Genomic DNA, 22796 nt, shown 5'->3' with positions numbered 1-22796 from the left:
CATTTAAATTTACATCAACTTTCCCACCTTCCTCTCTTTTTTGGTGCTTTGCGGATAGAATTTTTCTGAGTCCAGATTGACTGAAAGTACTGGTCTGATATGCCTTTCCGCTTCTATTCTCTCCAGAAGAAAAACAATTTTCTCTTATAAAAAGAAAAGCATCTTTCCCTTATAAAAACCCATACGATTCTACTTCGGTTTCATGAGCATTTGGGCTAATCAACTGATAAGTTAACTTTTCCACGTAATTCATCCACAGCAGTGCCAGATTCCAGCTGCTGCGAATTCCCATCGATAGCATTTTAGTCGGTCCTCATAGTCAACTTAAAGTCTTCAGTATTATTTCTCCTATTTTACAGGTGAGGAAATAGAGGTGGTGCTCTGAAGTGACTAGGCCTAGAGCTAGTTATTGAGGAGTGGAACCAGGAGCCAGGAACCAAACTTCCTGCTGCTTGGCTCTACTCTCCTGCTTCCTTCCGCTGGCCTGACACAGTGCTGACAGGATGGGGCTCAGGTGGCCACCTGTCCCTCAGTACAGGGTTACAGCCCTGTATAACACCTTCCTCCCACCCCTGCCATTTAGCAGGAAAATAATGGCAGGGGAAAGACGTGAAGTATGCAAGTAAATACACCAGGTCTGGAGATAAAGGTATTTATTCCTGTTGCAACCAGGAAACTATGCAATTGGTCTAGAGTTTGCTTAAACATCAAAATGGCTTTAATATAACATAACAGCATCCTTTTTCTATAAATCCCGTTAAGAAACTGCTTTAATGTCCTCTCCTGGATACATAAAAACCGCTATTTAAACATACCACATTAAAGTCTTTTTGCAATTTATTTTCCTTAAATAATAATTTGCTACAATCCTGTCACAAATTTTTAAAAAAATTTAACACAGTATTAACAAAGGCAGAATTCTTTAGGACAATCAGAATCATGGCGTACTTAGAATAAATTAACATCAACTTGCGTTTCTATTCAGATAGTCTGATCCTCTCCTTTGAAATGAAACGGAGACCATTGTAACCGAGGGTGAATGCACACGCTTGTTCTATACAGAGACTCATTCTTTATATAAACTCCACTGTCACTTGAATCGAGTCAGGAATCCTGAGAAGCTCTCAGCCGTGGGCGCACACGCGCCGACCCACACCCATGCACAGCCGTCCAGAAGCTGGCTTTCCCGTGGTTCAATGGCTAGAAGACCTTTCCTCGGAAGGGCCAAAGATTCTGAATATTTAGATGCTATCCCGCCTCCCCTCAGGAAGACGCAACGCTTCAAGTGTCGCAGCTGGAAGTAGCAGCAATCCATGTAGTAGATTCAGTAGTCGACGACTCGTCTTCGGCGCTGAGCACAGCGTGGCGGACAGGCGAGCAGCGCCTACAGCCAGCGCCCGGACACCGACAAGGCGACACCGAAGTCCTCACGCTCAGGGTGGACTGAAGACTGCCCCGGACCTGCATTACTCATCCGGTTCAGGTGCGGCGTGTGAACCCCAAGAGGGTCACTAATGCGGGCGGAAAGCGGGGCGTTTTGGACACGATTCTCAGAAACACGCATGTCAGAGGGGCAGGGAGATGGGACAAAGGAAGGGAGGGCAGGAAAGGTACTGCTTGTCCTTCAGCCCGAAACCCCCCCCCATCGTGCGGTACGTCCATCAGGGCTTCCTTAGCATCAGGGCTGGTGCCCGCTGACGGTCTCCGCTTGGCCTAGAAGCACAGAGAGCTCGGCTCTTGGAGTCCTGTGCACAGATACACACAAAGCATCCCCGCGACTCAAAAGAGCCGCACCATTTTGCTTCTGGGAGGTGAACAGCGCTGCTGGTGTCCCCTCTCAGTTGCCCAAGGATCGTTTACAGGATCATGGTGATGTCTAGGGAGGAAGGCATTGGGACAGGCCCCCAAATGAGACGCCCTTTTGCATATGTCTCTCCGGAGGAATAATGGGCCTAAATGACACTATCGCGGCATGCGTTATCTACACAGTTCCTATGTACACGATTCCTTTTTCATAGAAATTTAAAGTGCCTGGGTTCAAACGTGCCCTTTCCTTTCCCACACCACGGCCTACAGATTCCTCTTGCTGCTTCCAGAGAGAAGGTCTGTCCTTACGGAGGATGCCCTTGGAAAGAGGAATGAACGTTTCACAGTTGCCTTAACTGGGATCTAGCATCGGGACTAAGCCTTCTTCATAAACACGAAGAATTGCTTCACACACAAACTTGTACTGGCTCTGGAAAAGAAAAGAAAGCCGTCAAGCCCACCAGCAGCTCCACAAATGGTCCGCACACACAGTTACTTGATAAATACCTTGTGAGCTCCAGCTCTGGACCAGGCAGCCCCTGTGCTACATGCCAGGGAAACGGTGGAGAAGACACACCTGTGAACCATTACTGCTGTAGAGGAGGGGCGGGGGTTGTTCCCAGGGCTAGATGGGCAAAGTGTCATGGAATCACGGCAGAGGGAGGAACTGGCCATCTGGGGGAGCTGGGGAAGGAATGATGGGTGTTGCGGGGTGGCCACTCCAGTGTAGGCACCAGTGTGGAGGCTCCAAGGAGTACGGCCCATTCTAAGAAGTGCAGTCAGAGCTCACGGTCCTGGCCCAGGACACCTGGACATGGGAGGAGGGACCACACAGGCGGGCCTGGACCAGGTCATGCGGGGCCTTGCATTGGGGGAAGGATCTGAATTTTGTCTTAAAAAGGAGAGCCACTGAAAGCTGCTCTGCAGAGTATGGTTCTATCTATTAACAGACACCTAGGAAACTTTTGTTTTAGTGATGTGCACAGGCTGAGAGGAAGCTCGGAGACTGGGCTTCACTAGCTGAGAAAACCTACCAAGTTGATGCACTTAAACATTTTTAAGCCAGAAATGAGGCCTTCCATCCCACAGAACAGGGCAGAAAACAGCCTTAGTAACCTGATTTTTGCCCCCCCACTCTTAACCAGACATCCTGGGTAAAAATAAATATAAAACTGCTAGAGCTCACAGTTATTACAGCAATCTTATAAACTTTGCCCATGAGCCTGTGAGGATACAGAGTGGTTACAACACAGAATTCCACTCCTTCCTTTGTTAATTCCTCCTGGGGGTTTTACCTTAGAGGCCACTCCCTCCAGGAAGCCTTCCTTGACTTTCTTAAGTAAGCTTTAGATTCTCTTCCACCGAGTTCTTAGTTTCCCCTTGGATGCCCCCATTGCCACTGAGATTTATAATCGACTAATCCAGTTCTACCATTCAGATGAGCTTGGGTCTCTCCGTTTGTGCAATTATCCAATGAATGAGTGAATATGGAATGGTCCCCCTTTTGCATATGGGGAAACTGAGGCTGGGAGAGAGGTGAAGGGATTATTCAAAGGTTGTTCAGTAGGTGGAGGGGGGCTGAGTCATGGTCTTCCCGTACCCCCACCCCACCCTTTTCTTGCAGTTCTGGAGGAAAACAACAAGATTTGCCCTTTAGGACCTGTGCAATGCCGAGGACCCAGGCGTGACATACGTGGGAGAGAGCACACAGGAGGAGCGGGGCCAGGTGAAAGGTTCGCTGCGCCAAAAGGCTCATCTCGGAACAGGTGGGAGGGGTGAAACCCTCGGGTGACCTTGCTTACTTCTCATGGACAAATGACGGGCCAGTGGTCAACAATGCAGAAAGAATGCAACCAGGGCTGCTCCCCGGCCATGTGGTGGCAGGAAACAAACCAAGGAGGCAGCGAAAGACAGAGGCCAGCTGCGGTGGGCTTTGGTGTAGCTCAGCCTGACAAGCTCTGCGACAGTGGGCAAGTGACTTAGTCCCCTCAAGCCTCGGTCACCTGACCTGCAACGCCCTTTGCACAGGCCTGGCCCAGGGTAAGTGCTCAGGGAGCATCGGCCACTGTGACTATTTTTATTATTGGATTTTCCACTCACTGACGTCTGCACCATCATGGCGCGCTGGTCTCGCATTTTCCGGACAATATCCAGCGGGTAAACGGGCAGGTTTCTCTCGATTAGGCACATGGCTGTTTCCATGGTGACCAAGACACCAGTCCGACCTATTCCGGCGCTGGAGGGAGAGGAGCAGAGACTTGGGATTGGCTCAGCCAGCATTTCTGCACAGCCCAGCCCGGCTCCTCACCAGTTCCCTCATTTACCCAGACAGAGCTTTCCTCCCCTGACCTTCAAGGGTACAAAACACACACTCAGGGCGGCCCTCAAACTGGCTGAAAAAGCCTCTCCTCAGATAGAGTCTGGGGCTAAAAAACCAAAGGAAAGAAACCCACCTTTACATGCAAACCCCACCCCCCACCTCATTCACAGCTACTGTGAAGGTCGGAAGAGGAGGGAGGGGCTTTCTTTAACTCACGCTGCACTAGGGGCGTCTGCGCTTCCCTAAAGCTCCAAATCTTCCGCCACCATAAAGAAATCAAGTCAACAGAGCTTTGTGAAAGCACGTCTATAGTCTTGTGGGATTTAGGCGGATCTGATGCCTGCCGGCTTTCTCCAGCCTTTGCCCAGGAGTGGGAATATTAAAAAAGCAAGTCAGGGTACCTGCAGTGAACTAAGACGGGTTCGGCGTCCACTCTCAGGGACCTCATGTAGTTTACAAATTCCAGGAAGTCCGAGGAGTCGTCGGGCACGCCGTGGTCGGGCCACGCGACGTACTGGAGGTGGGTCACAGTGTGCTCTTCTCCGGTCTGGGGAGGACGCAGACTGGCCTCGGTCAGTCAGTCCCGAGGGTGGGCAGGAAGGCCCCCGCTCCGGCCCCGGCCCGGCGCTTCTGTCTCTGATGCTGTCGCCCCCCTGTGCACGGCCCGCCGGGCCCCTGCCGACTCCTGTCCACCCTCCCCCCCTCTGCCCCACACCCCGCCTTAGGCTCAGCTCAGGCCGCCCCTGCAGGGCTGCTTCTCCACTTCCGGCCACAGGAGTTCCTTCTGTTTGCTCCTGTGACCCTTGCCATGAGGGGCACACTTCTTTTTTTTTTTTTTTTTTTGGTAATGGGCAAAATTTACATACCATGAAGTTTACCATCATTAGTGTACATTCCAGTGGGTTTAAGAACATTTATAGTGCCGTACAGCCATTAAACGTTAACTCTTCCTTCCCTCCTCAGGCCAGCCCTGGGCAACCTGTCTCTAGGAGTCTGACTACTCCAGCTACTTCACGTAAGTGGAATCGTACAGTATTTGTCCTTTACTGTCCGGTTATTTCACTTAGGATAATGTCCTCGAGATTCACCCATGTTGTAGCACTTGTGGGAATTTCCTTCCTTTTCAAGGCTGAATAATATGCCATCGTATGACTACGCTCCATTCAGTTTACCCAACCCTCCATCCACGGATATGGGCTTTTCCACCGGTTGGCTAATGCGAACGGCGCTGCTGTGAACGTGAGTTCTGGCTCTTTTGCTGGAGTGCTGACCAGGTGAAAGCATGGAGCAGACCGAGCAGCACAGCTCTACCCAGGACCACAGCGGCTGCTGACTTAGACCTGCCTCTAAACTGTGCCCCGCCCGGGCCACTCACCGCCAGGGCACTGCTCACCTCGGTGTTTGTGACCAGCATTTCTCGGAACACGTAGGCAATAGTGCAGTCCTCTGACTGACAGCGGATGTGAAATCTGCCGTGTTCTGCGACATTGGGAGGATCGGGCCAGTACTGGTGACACTTGGTCTGCAAAGAAAGCACTGGGTGTGAGTTAACCTCCACTGCAGGTGGTGCACACAAGCAGTTAACTAGACAGATGGGTCGGGCGTTCAACCAGAGCCCGCTCACTCACACCAGGTATTCCTGCCAGGAGAAAAGCAGCTCAGGCGAGGCCGACCTGCTCTGTGTCTGTTCTGAGGGGCCAGGGGAACAGCCTGTCCTCTTACGGAGAGTGGGAGTGTCTCCAGGACCACGGGGTCATCAAGGCTTTGGAGGAGCCCTCAGCACTGGCAGATGTGAGGGTTACACAGAGCAGTGATGGGGGACTCGGGCCAGTCACACACCTGCCGGGAGCCCCACTCTACTAAATGCATAACATGGAGAAAACAAATGGGACCTGCTGTCAATGTCATTTTGCCTGTAGTGACTGATTCCTGACAGCAGGAAGGACCAACTGCTGGGTGGTGGCGAGGGCCCGATGAGGGCCCTGAGGATGAAGGGCTCTGATCCCCTGAGAGCTTGTAACAGGAGAGGGAGGAACACACACAGCCTGGATTTTAGAAAAACAGGTTTCTAACAATTGATAAACAAGAGTGGTGAGTTCCCAGGGCTGGAGACTGTGAAGGGAACGCTGTGACTCACGGGAGATGGGAATCTCTCATGCAGGAACCCAAGCCGGAATGGGCTCAGTTAAGAAGAAAGGGCTGGGAAACAAGCCCACCAGGTCATCACAGGGAGACCAGAAGAGCTCCGGTTCAGAGCAGCCACCAACAAAAGAGAGGAGGGAGATGGAATCGGGACGGAGCAGGAGGGGCAGGACCCTCCTGCAGGAGCAGCCAGAGGGAGTGAGGCCTCTGGGACGGAAGAAAGGGCCTTTTCTACCAAGCTGGAGCAAGCAGAATGATGAAGAGAAGGGAGTGCTATTGGTGCAGATCATCTGTCACTAACCATGCCTACTGGAGCTCTTTTCTCTGCAAAGAATGACCTTACAGCTGAGAAGGGGAGGCCAGCGTTAATGGGGAAAGAGAAGGCCACAACGAGCATGGAGATGGTGCCCAGCACCCTGCGCGGACTCAGGTGTTGGCTCTGAGGAACTGCATTGTGGACTGAAAGACCTTATGAGATAGGAGAGTGGAAGCTCCAATGGATAGTTCACAAGAAAACCTGGAGCATCCAGGCAGCCAGAAGTAACAGAATAGGCAGGCAAACAGAGCGTTTTCAAATGGGGAGACTGGCAGATTCTGGAAAGGACAAGGCAGTGAACTTGATGTCTTGTCATCTAATAAAACATCAGAGTGGCCCCAGATCAGGGCCTGCAAAGTATGGGATGCCTGCTGGTCAATTAGGAGGAGACCGGGTCTGTATTCGACAGCACAGAACCACGTGGTGGGGTGAATCTTTTTCATGTGTGCCCTGGAGAGTCTTGATTTGGGTCCAGGATAGCTGTAACATTACCTCCCTAATACGTGAACTCTCTTTTAAGAGGGAGGGAAGGAGAGAGGAAGGGAGAGATGTAGGTGGCGTGAGGGAGCAAGCAAGCCTCAGTTCAGAGCCTGGAAAGCAAGAGTATTTATTTAGAATTCAACAGCATTGTTTTGTGATCTTCATATTTTTACACATACCTTCTACTTAGGACAAGTGATACTGAACTACCATTTAAGATGTATCCTTTCAAGGAAGGAAAATATATAGTCAATAATATTGTGATAAGTTTACATGGTGACAGGTGATTACTAGAATTAGTGAGATGATCATGTTGTAAGGTATCAGAATGTCAAATTACTATACTGTACACCTGAAACTAATATAATCAATATAAGATTGCATACCAACTATACTTAAATAAAAAAAATTTAAAAAGATATATCTTTCAAAGGAAATTTATTAAAGCAAAAAAAAAAAGTGAGTCAATTTAAAGAAAAATACTACTACATAAAGAAAAATAAATTTAGTCTACTCCTGGCAATAATTGTGTTAAGGTGGTACTCGAACTACTGATGCTAACATTTCTGTTATATTTATTGCGTACCAGGCACTCTTCCAAGAAAGCTGTCTGTATCAACTCGTTCAATTTCCCCACAATTCCACAACATAAGTGGTATCATTGTTCCATTCACACAGAGGTTTTACAGCTTTCCTAAGCCACCCAGGTAGGAAGCGGTAGAGTTGAGATTTGAATTCAGGATGTGTGGCCCTAACTAAGGCTGCCTTCTTGCCTACCACACCACAGAACAGGACAGCAGCAAGTGCTCCAGAAAAACAAAAAATGTCCCTGTAACTTCATTTCCTATTCAAAACAAGGTTAGAAAAATCACAAAAAATAAAACATAAGCCAAAATTAAAAACAGACAAAAACGAGACTTCTAGACAAGGAGATCAGGTGATGATGCCATAGATCTGCCACCCTGGTCCTCAGCAGAGCCTCTGAGAGGCCCATAACTGGGTAGAGGAGAAATGGCAAGGGCTGGGAGCAGAGCCGGGAGAATTAACAACTGCTCCCCAAAGAGTGCCCTCAATGCCTCTGGCTCACAGGCTTCTACAGCCTCTTGAGGAACTTCACATTTTTTAACAGTGATTTATGTGAAGAGAAGAGATTCTGATTAAAACTGTGACAAGAAGCTAAAAGCAATAGCCAACACAAAGAATGACAGGAGGAAAGCCCCAGAGAGCCCCAAAGAGCATGCTGAAGGTCAGATCTGAGGCTGAATCCGAATCCTGCCAGCAATGATGATGATGATGACGATGATGATCACACACACACACACCACCACCACCACCACCACCGCCACATTTGTTGGACATTTGCAACATGCAGTTCTCTAAGCTTCTTATATATATTGTCTCCATCTTCACAAACCCCTCAAGTGAGCGCTATTATCATCTCCATTGTGTATGTAGGAAAGCAGAGAGGTTAAGTAGCTTGCTCAAGAGGAACCATGTTTTGAACCCAGATCGTCTCGCTCCAGAGCCTCACCAGAGTGCTGTATGTAGGTTTCAAGAGTCAAGGGCAGGAGACAAAGACCAGACAATGTCCACTGACCACAAGCTCAATGGAAGCTGAACTTGCAACCTTTTACAAGTTTAAGATTATTTTCAGATACCTGAAAGAGCACTGCACAGAAGAAGGGGTGACTCATTCTGTGTCTGCCAGGTGGGAAAAGCAGGTAGGGGGAAGGTTCAAAGCAACGTGGATTTCAGTTGATTGCAAGGAGAAATTTTTACCGTATCAGAGCTGAACGCTCACAGGATGGATCCTGGAGTGTTTTAGCAGAGGTGGGGAGGGCTCTGCCTGGACCACCATACATAAAAGCCCTTTGCAATCTATTGGGCTCTATAAATTAGGAGGAATTATTATTTTGCTGTTTCAGGTGAGAGGGTAGATGTTCTCCTCAAATACACTCTCCATCCCAATCCTGTGTACTGAATTTCAGCGTGGATCAATCTGGCATTCTGAACTACGTACCAAGGAAAGGCCTGGGAGGAAGTGGCACAGCTCATTCAAAGCATGTGGCTCAAAATCAATTTACATTTGATTTTGGAATGTGCTTCTGTATAAACGTTTCATAATGAAGATATCCAGATGTAGGCACGAGTTGGAACATTCATGATACAGTGTCCCTTGCATGCTGATTTCTGTTATATAATCAGAGGTCTGTTCCTGTGGAAAACATGTGCGCTGCTACGCCCAGTATGGTGCCCATCACTCTCCTAATGAAGCCCTTCACACCTACTTTTGCAATGGGCTTTGCTGCAACACAAGCAGAGGGTGATAGAGGTTGTCATTTCTCCTACATGTTACCACCACTGGGAACCTGGCACCCGCACTGCTCGTCTCAGGACCAGCACTTGTCCTGGGTGGGTGAGGCCACAGGCAACGCAGGGGTTCTGGGCAGGTGAGGTGAGGCAAGGGGACCTGCCTTCTGGCTTGGAACCACGGATCTGAGCCAGCAGTGGGGAGGGCTGATCACTCTTTAGCTTGGCGAAGGCCTGGGGTGGGTAGAAGGAGTGCTGAGCTCTCCGTCATTAAAGAAGTCCATCAGTAGCTCCTTACAGAAGATTTATGGGTCATGTAGGGGCTAGACTGGGCAACATTTAAGACACTTTTCAGCTCTGAGATTCGTGTTCCACAGAAACAGTGTGACATGCACACATTTGAATTGGAAATCAAGCCACTTACCCGCCCTCGCTCCGTGAGGGTTGTCAACATGACGATGAGTGATAACTTCTGATCCCAGACGACTTGCCAGAATTGTGCGCAGGTATGCGGCAGGGGCCCCTGAGTGGCGATGTACTTGTTCACAAGGTTAGCAGCAGGAATTTCCATCTGGCAGGAGATTGTTAAGGCATTAGAATCTGTTACTGCCACAAGGTAGACGGGGAACTGGATCTTAAACTCTCCCACTTGGTAACTGACATCACCAGAATAATGTCTCTTGTCAACTTATGGTCAGTAAGAAAAATTTTAAAAATGCTATTTTTTAAAAATCCTTGAAAGATATTTGACAAAAGTGCTGGCATTAAATATTTAAGATAAAACTGCGATACTCATAGGCAATAATTAGAAATGTACCTACAAGGTGGCAGGAGAGTTTAAGTGACCTTCGCTGCTGAATCCTAAATATAATCAATATTCGGTATCTGTATTTTCAGTGACACTTATCAATCTTTATTTTTTTCAGACTGATGGTTGCCAGGTGGGAGGAGGGATAGGGAACTGGGTGAAAATGGTGAAGGGACTGAGAAATACAGATTGGTATTACAGAATAGTCACGGGGCTGTAAAGCACAGCACAGGGAACAGAGTCAATAATAATTATGTCTGGTGCCAGGCGGGAACTGGAAATATCAAGGGAACACTTTGTAAAGTATATGATTGCTTAACCACTATGCTCTACACCTGAAACTAATACAAAATAATACTGAATGTTAAAAAAGAAACCCAAAAAACTAAAGCCCTAAAAAAATCCTCATTTTTGCTCTATGCAGGGTTTTCTATCAAAATCTACTTACTTTTCTTTGAAACGTAAACTCTACAGGCTTATACCACCAACTACTGTTGCACTAGCTTTCTGCATGGCTGCCAACGCTTGTGTCATGAAGTGGATCAATCTCTACCCCCAGCTTTATTGAGGTATAACTGGCAAATAAAAAGTGTCTGTATTTAAGATGTACAACATGATCGTTTGATAAACGTATACACTGTGAAATGATTACCACAATCAAATTAGCGAACATATCCATCACTTCAGTTACCACTGGAGTTCATTAATGTTAAACGTTAAAATGTTTTCAGCCCGACCGGGCGTGGCTCAGCGGTTGAGCGTCGACCTAGGATCCAGGCGATTGGGGTTCGATTCCCGGTCAGGGCACATGCCCGGGTTGCGGGCTCGATCAATGACTCTCATCATTGATGTTTCTATCTCTCTCTCTCCCTCTCCTTTCCTCTCTCTCTGAAGTCAATAAAGATATATTAAAAAAAAATGTTTTCAGCTCTCCTTAGTGTCTTTCTCCCATCCTGCTCTGCTTTTCCTTCTGCCCTTCGGAACTGAGTCCTTGCTATGAAAGAGCACGGAACCTGCCGAGCTTTGCAGGTGCACCGTAACTCACGCATTCTCAGGTGGAAGGTAAACGGAGGCACCGGATCACGGTTTGGTTGGCACTTGGGTTAATGGCTTCCTCAACCCTGGTGTCAGTGTCCCCCCTCCCCCAATAACTCAAAGAGACTGGACCGTGTGGTCTTACTGCCCCCACCGTTTCTGACGCTCTGCTTTGGAGATACCAGGAACGTTACAGTGAGGGTCAACGAATCAATGAAACTCACAGATGTTTTGGAATAAGTGAATCACTGACCAGACCCATTTTTATTAGAAAAGCTCTTGATATTTTGCTATAAGTTGAGAACTTAACTTGAAAAACCATCTGTTCATTTAGATCAGAAGTTGGCAAACTATGGCCTGAGGGCCAAATCGGACCTCCACTTTGCAAGCTAAGAGTAAGTAGTATTTTATATTTTTATGTGATTGCAGTTTAAATGGTTGTGTAAGCACCTAAGTAATATCCTCAATTTTGCCTCTTGACTTGCAAAGATGAAAATATTTACTATCTGGCCCTTGACAGAAAAAAGTGTGCCACTCTTGGTTTAGATGAAGAAACTGAGGTTCAGAGAGGTCAACTAAGTTGCCCAAGATGTATTTTCCGAGTGAAATGAATGCTTTTCCTACAACATGTAAAATCTTTCCTCCTTTCTTTTGGGTTATATGCACAGGGGTGGTTTTATTTTTCTTATTTTAGATGGGATATACAATAATAACACGGGGAACACAGAAAGTTACAAACACAGCACTGGCAAAAACAAAGAAACAAACAAACAAACAAACCGAAAAAACCCAAACCAGAGCCAAAACACCTAGACACCAGCAGCTGAGGACAGAAGGCTTGTGGACGATGGAGTCAGAGACACAGAATCTGAGTTTTGGTCTCACCTTCTGTTAGCTTTGTGACTTTTCAAATTATTTAATCTCTCTGAACCTCAGTTTTGTCCTCTGTAAAATGAGACTATTCTGCCTTCCCTCAAGGGCTGTTGTGCTGAAATCAGGGAGTGAACAGGAAAGCACTCGGTCAACTGCAAAGCACGAGCTCCTCACAGCGCTTAACACCCAGCTTCCTAACTTACGTTCACGTAACTCGCATTAATATAATCTTCATTTCCCTGCAGTAATACCCGGGTGGTGTCATCTGTGGGGGAAAGAAAAGAAACGCACCGATTATTCCCAGCGTTCTTTAGATCACAGCAAGTAAGTAAGGGTTCGGTTCCAGCCCCATCTGCGGCCCTCGCATTAGCACGAACACTATTCCCCAACTGTTCCCAGACGGTGCTGTTTACAGACACACTGAGAGTCATCCCAGAGCCCCAGACGATCTGTTTTAGAAGGGAAACATTATCTCAGTGGGCGGGGAAGGAGGCGTGCATGCCGACACTCACAAGGCAACACATCCTTGTATCGGTTTTTGTCCAGATTCTGAGGCAGCTTTGCGAACGTGACGGCCAGCCCGGGCTTCTTCCTGTAGAGTTGCTGCATCACAAACAGAGAAGCAAAAGGCCGCTGCGAAACCAGCACGCGCTCGCCGAGCAGCAAGCGGTTACCGTTCGCGGCACCAGCATCTTAGCAGTTCGAAGTGGTTATATGTTGCATGTTAAAAAACCCCATCTTCCCAGCAAGAAATTCTACACTCCCGTAAGAAGCTAAGTTCTTCAATATTTTTTTAACATGTGGATCTTCGCCGGGGGGGGGCGGGAAAGTCATATCTGTTTGAGGCACAGATACTGGATGGCCGTAAAACCTCATCTTTATGACAATTACTTGACAGGTGCTACAAGCAAGTAAAGAAAAAAAATTCTGACTCAAAATGAAATGAAAATCATTTACATTAGTCTGAAAACATTTCTCTCCAATTCAGTGGAGTGAGCCATGTTTTTTTGCTTAAAAACAAGAGCATTTCATTCATCATTTCACAAGTATATTTCCATAGTAAAAACATTTATTACCTCAAGAGAACCAAACAAAACTTTTATTCCATACCTAATAAACTTCACAGAAAGAGGCATTCCCCTGTATATGCCACCGGCAGCAAAAAATTCAATTAAAACGGCCTTTGCATATCTACAAGCACGTATCAGACACATTGCACAACACCTGATGTGATTCTGACAACAGCTCTGTGAGAGGTATTAATAGTATCCTTATTTGGCAAGCGAAGAGGCAGAGATTAAATGCTTAGATCACAAATCACAGGCTGAACTCAGATCTGACTTCAATGCCTGAGTTTTATTTTCCCCTTGAAACCACTTTATTGAGGCATGATCAACATGTAAAAAGCTTTGGTCCATATTTAGTCTACACAACCCAGTGAACCACCACTAGCCAGGCCACAGACATATCTCTTGTCTCCCCAAGTTTCCTCCTGCCCCTTGAGTTCTCTTTCCTACACAACTATTTCTCCCACTTTCAACTCCAAAGTGAAACACTATTCAACCAGTGGTTTTTATTAACTTTATGGGAATTTAAAACCAACACAATTTTTCAAGGTTGGAAGTGATCGATTTTTTTTTTTTTTGCAGAAAATTTGGGAGATTCATACTAGTATAAAAAAGAAAATGACAAGTTAATTACATAATTCTTTTCATATATTTTCTCCAGTTTATATTTTTCTGTGCATGTGTATACAAATATACATATATGTATATACGCAAACACATAATACGTAGGTTTTTTTAAAACAAAAAACTGAGATTGAACTATAGGTTATCATGGTCCATACTGGGCGCTATGGAACCCAAGTGTTTTGAAAGAAGCTAAGAGTCCTTAGAAAATGCTACAAGGTCAAAGGCATTTGGGAAATGCTCCAAGCCATCTTCTGTTCTATGACTCTTCAAGAAGACAAGCCCTGCAGTGCAGAGTGTAAGCTGATTTCATTATGATTAGCTAAGCATTTCCCAAGCTAATTTGGCTATGGCGAATCTCACATCTCACGAGAAGTGTTCCGGGAAATACTACCGTAATTCTGAAGTCTGTTTTTTTTCCTACTTCTTACATAGTGTCTAGTTCCCTGTGTCATTAAATATTCTAAGTATTCTCTATACACATGATTTTTACTGTCTCAGTAATCTATAGTTTCTCATAACTTATTTTAACTTGTACTCTGCTTTCTGATTAGGCTGTTTCCAATTTTTTTTACTCTTATACATTCCCAGGAATTTTGGAATTACTACATCAAAGCATATTTTGAAGGACTTCAATACATAAAACCAAGTTGCCCTACAAGGGTGTATGAGAATGGTGAGTTCACCAAATTGTGGCCAATATCATCAGCTAACATGTGTTTACGATTTGAAAAGGGAGGCTGAACGGTATTTTGCTCCTTATGTTTTTACAAATTTTATTTCTTGTTTTGTAAGCCAGCCTCTGTTGGATTTTCTATTAGTTATCTTTAAAAAAAAATTAAACACACAAGTTGCACAGAATTCACCAAGAGAATCAGAATAGATATTTCGTGTAATAATAATAATGTCACATCTTACACATTTACCAAATGTTTAGAATTTCAACCTCTCCCCGAGCTTAGCTACTGATCATCTTTATAATTTTAGTTCATAACAATCAAGTAGCCACTGGACAATTTCTTAAGTATCTACGTGGACTCTCTGAGCTCATTTCAGAAATAAATTGATGATTTATTGGAGGTTTTGGTTTGATCTTGAAAGGAGGAGAATATCTGAATCAGCCAAATCCCCCTAGATAACACTGTGGTTCTGACTAACTGCACAGAACTGAAATCTAATTAAGCAAAAATACTCAGTAAAGCTAACCTGGAGGTAAAAATAATTTTTTTTCAAATAACAAAAATGTAAATGTAATCAACTTGAGATGGTCTAGCAGAAAAGCACAGATCTAGCAAAAGGCTTTAATTATAGTATCTCAGTAGTATAATGATCTGTTGATAAGATCACAGAATACTAAAAATAAAAAATAGAGTACTATAGCAGTGGTTAAAAATTTTCACAAGTGCATACTCTGGGCTTCGTCTGATAGAAATGCATAAAGATATATATCAAAGAAGTTTATCTACAGCAAAATATTTTTTTACTAGCAGAACAGTCTGAGTATTCCCCAACAGAGAGAAATGTTGACTTAAACTATGGTACAGTCATATCACAAAACTATATGCAAGTAATAAAAAAATTAGACTAAAAGGACACATTTGGAAGGATCTCCATTCATCTACTTTTAAGTGAAAAATGCAAGTTACAGGATAATATACACAGTAGTAGCAGCATGCACAGAGTGTGTATACTATATATATGTGTGTATGTGTGGGCACGTTTATGTATTTACGTGTGTATAAAACATATTTGCAAGAGCATTGGAACAAATGTGGAAGGATACCCACCAAATTATTTGTAAATTATAATAAAGAGAAAGCAGCTAAAGGAGATGAGGGTTAGGAGACTATTAATTTAGCTTTGGCTATCTCTGAATTGCTTGAATTATTACAAGGCAAATTATTTTTTAAATTCAAATGACTGACGTGAGAAAAAAAAGCTACAACAAAAGTAATCTATATATAAAATGGAAAATTAAAACTTTTACAAAAAGCTGGGTGAACAAAGCTAAGATTGGGGCGCTTTCGAAGGTTTGAGACTACACCCATACTTATGTCCGCCTGTTTGAAATATTTTTAAAAAGTCTTTTTTTAGGGTGTGAGTTCTAATCTTGAAGGTACAATTGCCTTAACTAACCCCTACATGTGTCAATTTAAACTTCTCATTGTCTTCAGCTACCTCTGTCCTTCAACCTCAACTCCCATAATGATCAAAGGAGCCAGTGAGTCATCTGTTTTCACACGAGTGGCTGTTTCCTAGAGCGGGTGATGCAGGAGCGAGTTAAGGAAAGCAGGTCAGAAGATGGCTCTGGTTTGGGTGAAGATGGAAGATGCTGAAGCGGGATGGCAGGGCGACCTGAGTTTGACGTGACCTTCGGTGGAAGGGGTCTTGCAGCCACTGCTCTAACTCACTAGCCTGGGACGGAGGAAGACAGATGACCCTCATTTTCTATCAACCACATTCCACAAGTCTCCGAAGAGGTCTCAACTGGGCAAGGAAGCTCCAAGTCACCTGGTCCTTGGACAAGGATGGGCACAGGGTCCTTGACTGGGAAGGTGGCTCTCACAGGACCAGTCAGCACCGTCACCTAGCTTTTATCCAGGGACGTCTAAGCTGAATGCATAGCCTTCTTCCAGCCTAAATAGAAGATGCAACTCAGGGCAAGCATGGATTGAGCCACACGTTACTCTCAGGAAGGAATGAAGCTGGGGCTGAATGGATGAGTTCCTTAAAGAAGAGAGTGTCCTAGGGCGTGATAATGGACTCGAAGCTACGTGAACCCCAAGACACAAAGTCTTGGCGAAGCAGAGTATCTAGGCAGTTTACCCGAGACACAAAGTCTTGGCGAAGCAGAGTATCTAGGCAGTTTGGGGCCAATCACAAATGCTGCCACACCGCTCACACCGACTAGGTAGATGGAGTAGCTGCTGGAGGGGAGGGCTCATGTTGGAGGCTGGGTGAGGGGCTGGGTAGCACCTGGCAATGGTGAGATCTGCCAATGATGAGACTTTAACATCGATGCCAATCTGAGATCTCTCTCTCACCAGTGTGGCACTGGGAAGTCCCTTCGCCTCTGGGCCTCACTTCCTCCATCTACAAAGGAGTAGCCCTGATGATTCTGGCCATGTCTATTCCATAGAACTGTTGTCAGAGTCAATGGAGACAACACACGTGAAACACACTTGGCAGACCGCAAAGTGCTACAGAAATGCTACTTAAGTGGGACTCTGTTACAGCTGGGACCGAATGCTTTCTGGAACACATTTGTAATCGTTTATCAAAAGCCACCTGAGGAACAGGGGCATTCCCTTTATGAAGATATGCTTCAAAGCGAGCTGTGCTGAAAACCAGCTAGCCACCATGAGGGATTCCATCGTGGCCCAGCTTCCTCCCAGCCGGCCCTTCGTGTGGTGGAGTGGGTGGAGTGGGCACCTGCTAGGAACCGGCCATCTCCTCCTGCTCTGATACCGGGCACAGCCCCTATCAACCACGTTGCCCACCTGCTGACAGCACCGGAAGAGCATGTGGAGAACCAGAACTGCCAGGACTCTGGAGTCAGAGAGTCCTGGGTTCCAACCCCAAGGTGACATGGCCACTTTTTGTGTGGAGACTGGGCATGTTCTTTAGACTCTTGGAGCCTCTATTTATAAATAATGATAGTTGTTACTTTTTATTGCGCTCTTACCATGTGCCAGACAATGCATTAAGTATTTATCTCATCTAACCCTTAAAATCAACTCATGAGACACCCAATTGACAGATTGGGAAGTAGAGGCCACAGAGGTTAAGGGAAATGCCCGAGGTCACGTAGGAAGTGAGTGGCAGAGGCAGGGTTTAAAACCTGTTTGGCTCCATGTGGCTAGATAGCTTCTCAGATATCTTTCTAGCTCTGATGTTGTACTAGTCTAATAATAACTCTCACATGTAAATACATTCTGTTGTTCACAAAGGTTATATAGTTGTTAAGAGGGCAAGCTCTTGAGTTAGCCTGCCTGGGTTCCAACCAGCTATGCCATTTACTGTGTGATAACCTCCCCAGACTCTGATCCTCCATCTACATAATGGGCTGTTGTGAGAATTCTGTGCCATGATGCACATAACGCCCTTAGCACACAGTAAGTGCTCATGAAAGGTTTCCCTTTGTCTTCATTTCTGGTTTGATCTGGCCTCATTTAGAAGTCTTCTCTAGCAGCTGTGTATGCCATCTTTTCCCCATCTGTAACAGTGGTCATTAAATTATGTTTCGTAGTCTAGGGTTCCTTGGGACAGTGTGGGGAGACTGAGACAGGGCTGCATGTACCCCACCAGCTCCATTGCAGAGCAGCTCTGCTGTTATCTGTTCTGCATTCTGGAACACTGCAAATGTTACTTAAAAAGAGGGTTTCCTTACTTAATTTCTAGGAAATACACACACTAAATGAAGGAAATGGAAATGTGAAACTAAAATTTAACCCTAAAGTTTCTATGTTGTCCATTTTTTATGCTCTAGTCCAACTATAAGCTCTAAAGGTAGGACTCTGGATGGGTAGCAGTGGGATAATGGTTCTGGTATGATCTTTACCCACGCCTCCATCCCCCCCATCATCCTCTGGATCAGCTTGGACATCAAAACCTCCCAGTGATCTGGCTGAGTATCAACATCTAGGCCCCATCGCAGCGTGGCTGACAGGAGCTGTGGTCTGGGCCCAGTGTAACAAGCTCTTCAGGTAACATCCATACAGATGCTCAAAGTGTCATCCTTGGAGAATCACTACTCAAAAACATGGGGGACAGGTGGGCACTTCTCTCTAAAGCATTTTTAAATTTCTTAATGAAGTTTAGTGAAAGCTGTTCAAGGAAAACCTTATGTGGAATTCCCATATGTAAAACATAAAAGGGGAGCCCCCTGAGTGGAGGGGATTTCCTGGAGCACAGGTTAAGACCGAGCTTGGCCTTCTTCCTCCTTGAGAGCCCACAGCGCCTCCTTGTGGACAGTGTGACCAAAGACAAGCGATTCCCTCTGGGCGGACGGACTTCCACCACCTGGAGGAGACATCTCCCACGACTCCTTGCTGTACTTCTCACTCCAGGTAGGCCTGTTTCTCTTTGCTACCTTACACCCTATGAGCTTAGTCTACATTTAGGTTGTGACCTTCCTGCAATACCCTCCCCCCTTCCACACTTAATCCCACCCATCCTCTATTAATACTACATCCCATTCCAGAAGACCTCCTGGAACCCTCTCACTTCCAGTTTCTATAGAACATATGTTCTGTGTAATAAAATCTTGCCCTATCTTGGTCTTTAGCTGCTTCTGGAATTCATGATGCATCCCCTCAAATATAACAAAATTAGACTTTATACTTCTTGGGGCGAGAAATCCACCCTCTCCCTCCTGTGTTCCTAGATTCTGTTTGGCACACGGTGAACACCCCCTACACACACCCTGAAGGAATGAATGACTGCAGAGTGCCTTTCCTCTCCCACATCCCCTCCAACACCAAAACAGGAATAAAATGAACATACTCTGTATCTGGCTTTTAAATTCTCCTTGTTTCAATGATTTTGGTGAGTGTTTACAAGTATGCAGTTTTAGTGTTTAGAATGCACATTTCAACCTTGAATTTTTTTGCAATGCAAGGCTAGGAAACATAACCTCTACGTTTTCATCTTTTCAAATCCTAACCTGGCATAGCCTCCTGCAGGCACTGGGAAGAAAGGCTTTCTCTCCTTGTAGATATTCAGTATGTGTCTATCCAATTCCACCCAAGTAATTATATTATTCCTACCCTTTATTCCTGATTTTATTTCCACAAGAGATGAGCTTACTTTTTGGTCTGTATTATCTGTCATGGCTGTTAAGTTTAAAATTCCCTATTGATTTTTGGGGGGGTGAGGTCAATTACCTTCACCTTTCACTTGTGGGTTTCTGCTTTCTACTGCTGTTCAGCATGCGTCGCTCTAATTAACAGCGTATTCTGCTTACACCCTAATGCTTATGCCGTTATAAATAAACCTCTTCTCCCTCAAGGCTCTGTGCTCTGCACTCCTTGTTGTCGATATTTATACTCCTCCCAAATCAATGTGTGGTCACATACACTTGACAAACTGCCCAGTTTTCCTTCTGTGACTTCTTCCTTTATACAAATAAACAACGAATTGCTGACTTCTGCTTTCAAATGCGATCTGAGACTGTTTTCCCTAATTTATGGATCCAAACTGTGTATGTTTGTGTTAATCACGATCTATTTTCCTTTACCGACCTGTTTTATGCATCTTTGTGCTCTTTTGTTATCATTTATTGCGTGAACTACTCTGCTTTCTTCTACCCCGAGGAAAATTCAGACGATAAACATATTGTACTTCCATTCTGTTAGTGAGCAGATCAGTAAAACTGACTTAAAAACCGAGCCTTCTTTGGTTCTACTTTGTTTTGTAAAGTCTGTGTGTGGGAAGGGAAGACGGCGTCTGACTTTGGTTGCTACTCATGTTCACACTGTTCTGGGGCCTTGGGAAGGCAAGCCAGCGTGCCCTCATGGGATGACACGAACTGCTCCGATTATACAGGTGCTGGGTGCGGTCAGGGACGGGCTCCTTCACCATGCCTTGGGCGCTCACCCACGCCACCTCTCTACTACCTTCTACTGCTGAGCGTTTGGAGCCTTTGTGTTGGCAGCTAAATAGCTCAGAGTTCCTCCTCCTCGATTTCTGACGCGTTTCTCCATGACTACCAAACATTACTAGAATAAGAGGGTGAGGCAGAGTTCAGTGACGGGCTGTGGTGCCCATCCCCTGCTTTCTGGGCTGCTCCACAGCCCTGTGCTCGGAGCCCCTCCTGTGCTCCGTGATGAGCACGGCCCCCAGTGTCGCAGCCGATTCGGCAGCACCTGCGCAGTCCACCCAAGCACCGGGGCCCCTGCTGTGGGGTGGGCCCTCAGGATCTCTTACCTCGAACTGGATCAGCACCGTCCCACTTTCGAGGCCCTTTTTTAGCTGTTCCATGGATCCCTCCAAAGTGTCAGCACCCTCTGGACACACGGGGAAAATGGTCTCTGGGAAGAGCTGGTTCAGTTCATCTTCTGATTTGATATCAGCAAAGGAGTGGACGGCTGTCGTGGACAAGAAAGGGTGTGTCTGGCTGGGCAGCAAAGCTCTGGTGATCAGTTTCCTCCCCCAAAATTATACTTAGGACACCTGGATGCAGATGGCTTAAAACATCTCATTAAGTGATTAAGCACACAGTGATCATTTTCACCAAACACACTACTTCTTGTTAAATGATTCAATACGTGTTGATTACACAAAATGACATACTATTCTGGTTAGTGTATGGTGGCTTTTAGTACTCTGAGGCTTTTGCCAAAGGTAAAAGAAAGGGAAAGGATTTGTTTGTTTTTACTTTTTTTTTAATGCTCATCCAAGGATATTTTTTCCACTGCTTTTTCAGAGTGGAAGGGAGAGAGGGAGGGAGGGAGAGAAAGATTGCTGTGAAAGAGACACACTGACTTGTTGGGGCCGGGGATCAAGCCTGCAACTGAGGTATGTGCCCTTGGGTGGAATCGAACCCGGGACCCTTCAGTCCACAGGCCAATGCTCTAACCACTGAGCCAAACCGGCCAGGGCGGAAAGGATGTTTTTAAAGAAAACATATCCTCTCTCTTGGCTCTCTCTGACCTGGTTCCTCTTCTACAGATCCCCTTCTCAGTTCCTTTTCATTTGCTTCCTTAAAACAGGCACCTTCCCAGGCTCTGGGGTGAGGTCTGGCACGCTGTCCATGACACCATCATCGTGCAGAGCTCAATCTAACTCATGCCCATTTTTAGGTGGGAGGCTCCCAAGTAAACATCTCTAATCCTAACATCTCTACGCTTCCCACCTACCTCTTCAGTACGAATCCTCCCTTCGCGCCAGACTCCATATGAATAACAGTAACCTAGGACCCAGCTTCCCCCACCTGCACAATCTTCCCCCACCTCACTGCCTCTTTCCATCTACTGTTATTTCTTTTTCCAATCTCCCAAACTGGAAACTTCAGGATCATCTCTGAATTTCCCTTTTCCACCTAGAAGGGGACGTCACTCTCTTACTTAAAAGCCTTCATTGGCTCCCTACTGCCTTCAAGGTAACTAGAAAGGAAAGTAACAACTTGTACATTTTCACACAGAGTTGGATGGAAATCCTCAAAATGCTGAACAAGAGTCACTATTCCCATTACACAGACGAGGAAACTGACTCTCGGAAAGTAAGTTGACCAAAGTTGTCAGGTAGGGACAGGGGAGTTTGGTCCACATCTGTCTGACCCTAAAGATCACATTCTCTTCTCTGATAAGAGAAGCTCAGCTCTTCTGCTGCTTTCGTAACTTCTGTCATATCGGCTGCTCCCTACGCTGTTTATTATTCTCTCAATCAACTATTTTTTATTTAAAAACTGAACTTATCATTACATTTGTAGAAGACGAGAGCACTGCCCTTGTAGTTCTAATAGTCTACAGACATCCACTATCCTCACCTCAGGTGGGCCAGGGTCTCTCCTGCTGGCCACCTATGAGAGCCAGCACCCCACGGGCGCATGGCGTGGCCGAGGGCCTGCTCCCAATAGCTGGATTCCTTAGTTCCCTATTATCTTGTGGCCTTACTAGCCACACAGCAGCAGGGCAACTTACTTCACCTCTCTGTGACTTGGTTTCCCCATTTCCTCACGTGCAGATAACAACTAACATTATTAGAGTGTTATGAGAAGAGAAGAGGGTCACAACTGAATACCTACTGTGTGCCAAGCAGGGTGCTGGGATTTGGTGGGGATGGGGTGGGGGTAAGGGGGTAGGCAGGGATCTAGAGGATCGGGTAAGGCCTCACAAGGAGGTGGGACGAGCTGACACCTGAGGGCTCTGGACTGAAAGTTTTAGTGGGAACAGAGAAAGGCAGATGGTGTGTGTGTGTGCGTGTGTGTGTGTGTGTGTGTGTGAGAGAGAGAGAGAGAGAGAGAGAAGGGATGGGTGGCTGTGCCATTCACCTCTAAGACCAGAATAGAAATGT

At 45.9% G+C, this 22796-nt stretch overlaps 1 protein-coding gene across 8 annotated transcripts in view; it reads right to left on the bottom strand.

Annotated features, from left to right (window-relative positions):
• Positions 1-637: 637 nt before the first annotated feature.
• Positions 638-22796, bottom strand: part of PTPN3 (protein tyrosine phosphatase non-receptor type 3) — a 127575-nt gene continuing 105416 nt past the window's right edge. For all 8 annotated transcript variants that reach the window (XM_081151333.1, XM_081151334.1, XM_081151336.1 and 5 more), the window contains 8 exons: positions 20709-20869; positions 12603-12693; positions 12294-12355; positions 9799-9945; positions 5520-5648; positions 4528-4673; positions 3907-4042; positions 638-2236 (listed from right to left, as the gene is read on the bottom strand). In XM_081151333.1, the coding sequence (XP_081007459.1) occupies positions 2159-2236; positions 3907-4042; positions 4528-4673; positions 5520-5648; positions 9799-9945; positions 12294-12355; positions 12603-12693; positions 20709-20869 (950 nt within the window). In that variant the 3' untranslated portion in view covers positions 638-2158. The remainder of the gene's footprint in view (positions 2237-3906; positions 4043-4527; positions 4674-5519; positions 5649-9798; positions 9946-12293; positions 12356-12602; positions 12694-20708; positions 20870-22796) is intronic.

The sequence above is a fragment of the Miniopterus schreibersii genome (genome assembly GCF_964146895.1).
Source record: "Miniopterus schreibersii genome assembly, chromosome: 11".
In the NCBI taxonomy this organism is placed as follows: Eukaryota; Metazoa; Chordata; class Mammalia; order Chiroptera; family Miniopteridae; genus Miniopterus; species Miniopterus schreibersii.
The sequence above is the reverse complement of the archived record's forward strand: the minus strand, read 5'-3'. Positions and strand labels throughout refer to the sequence as shown.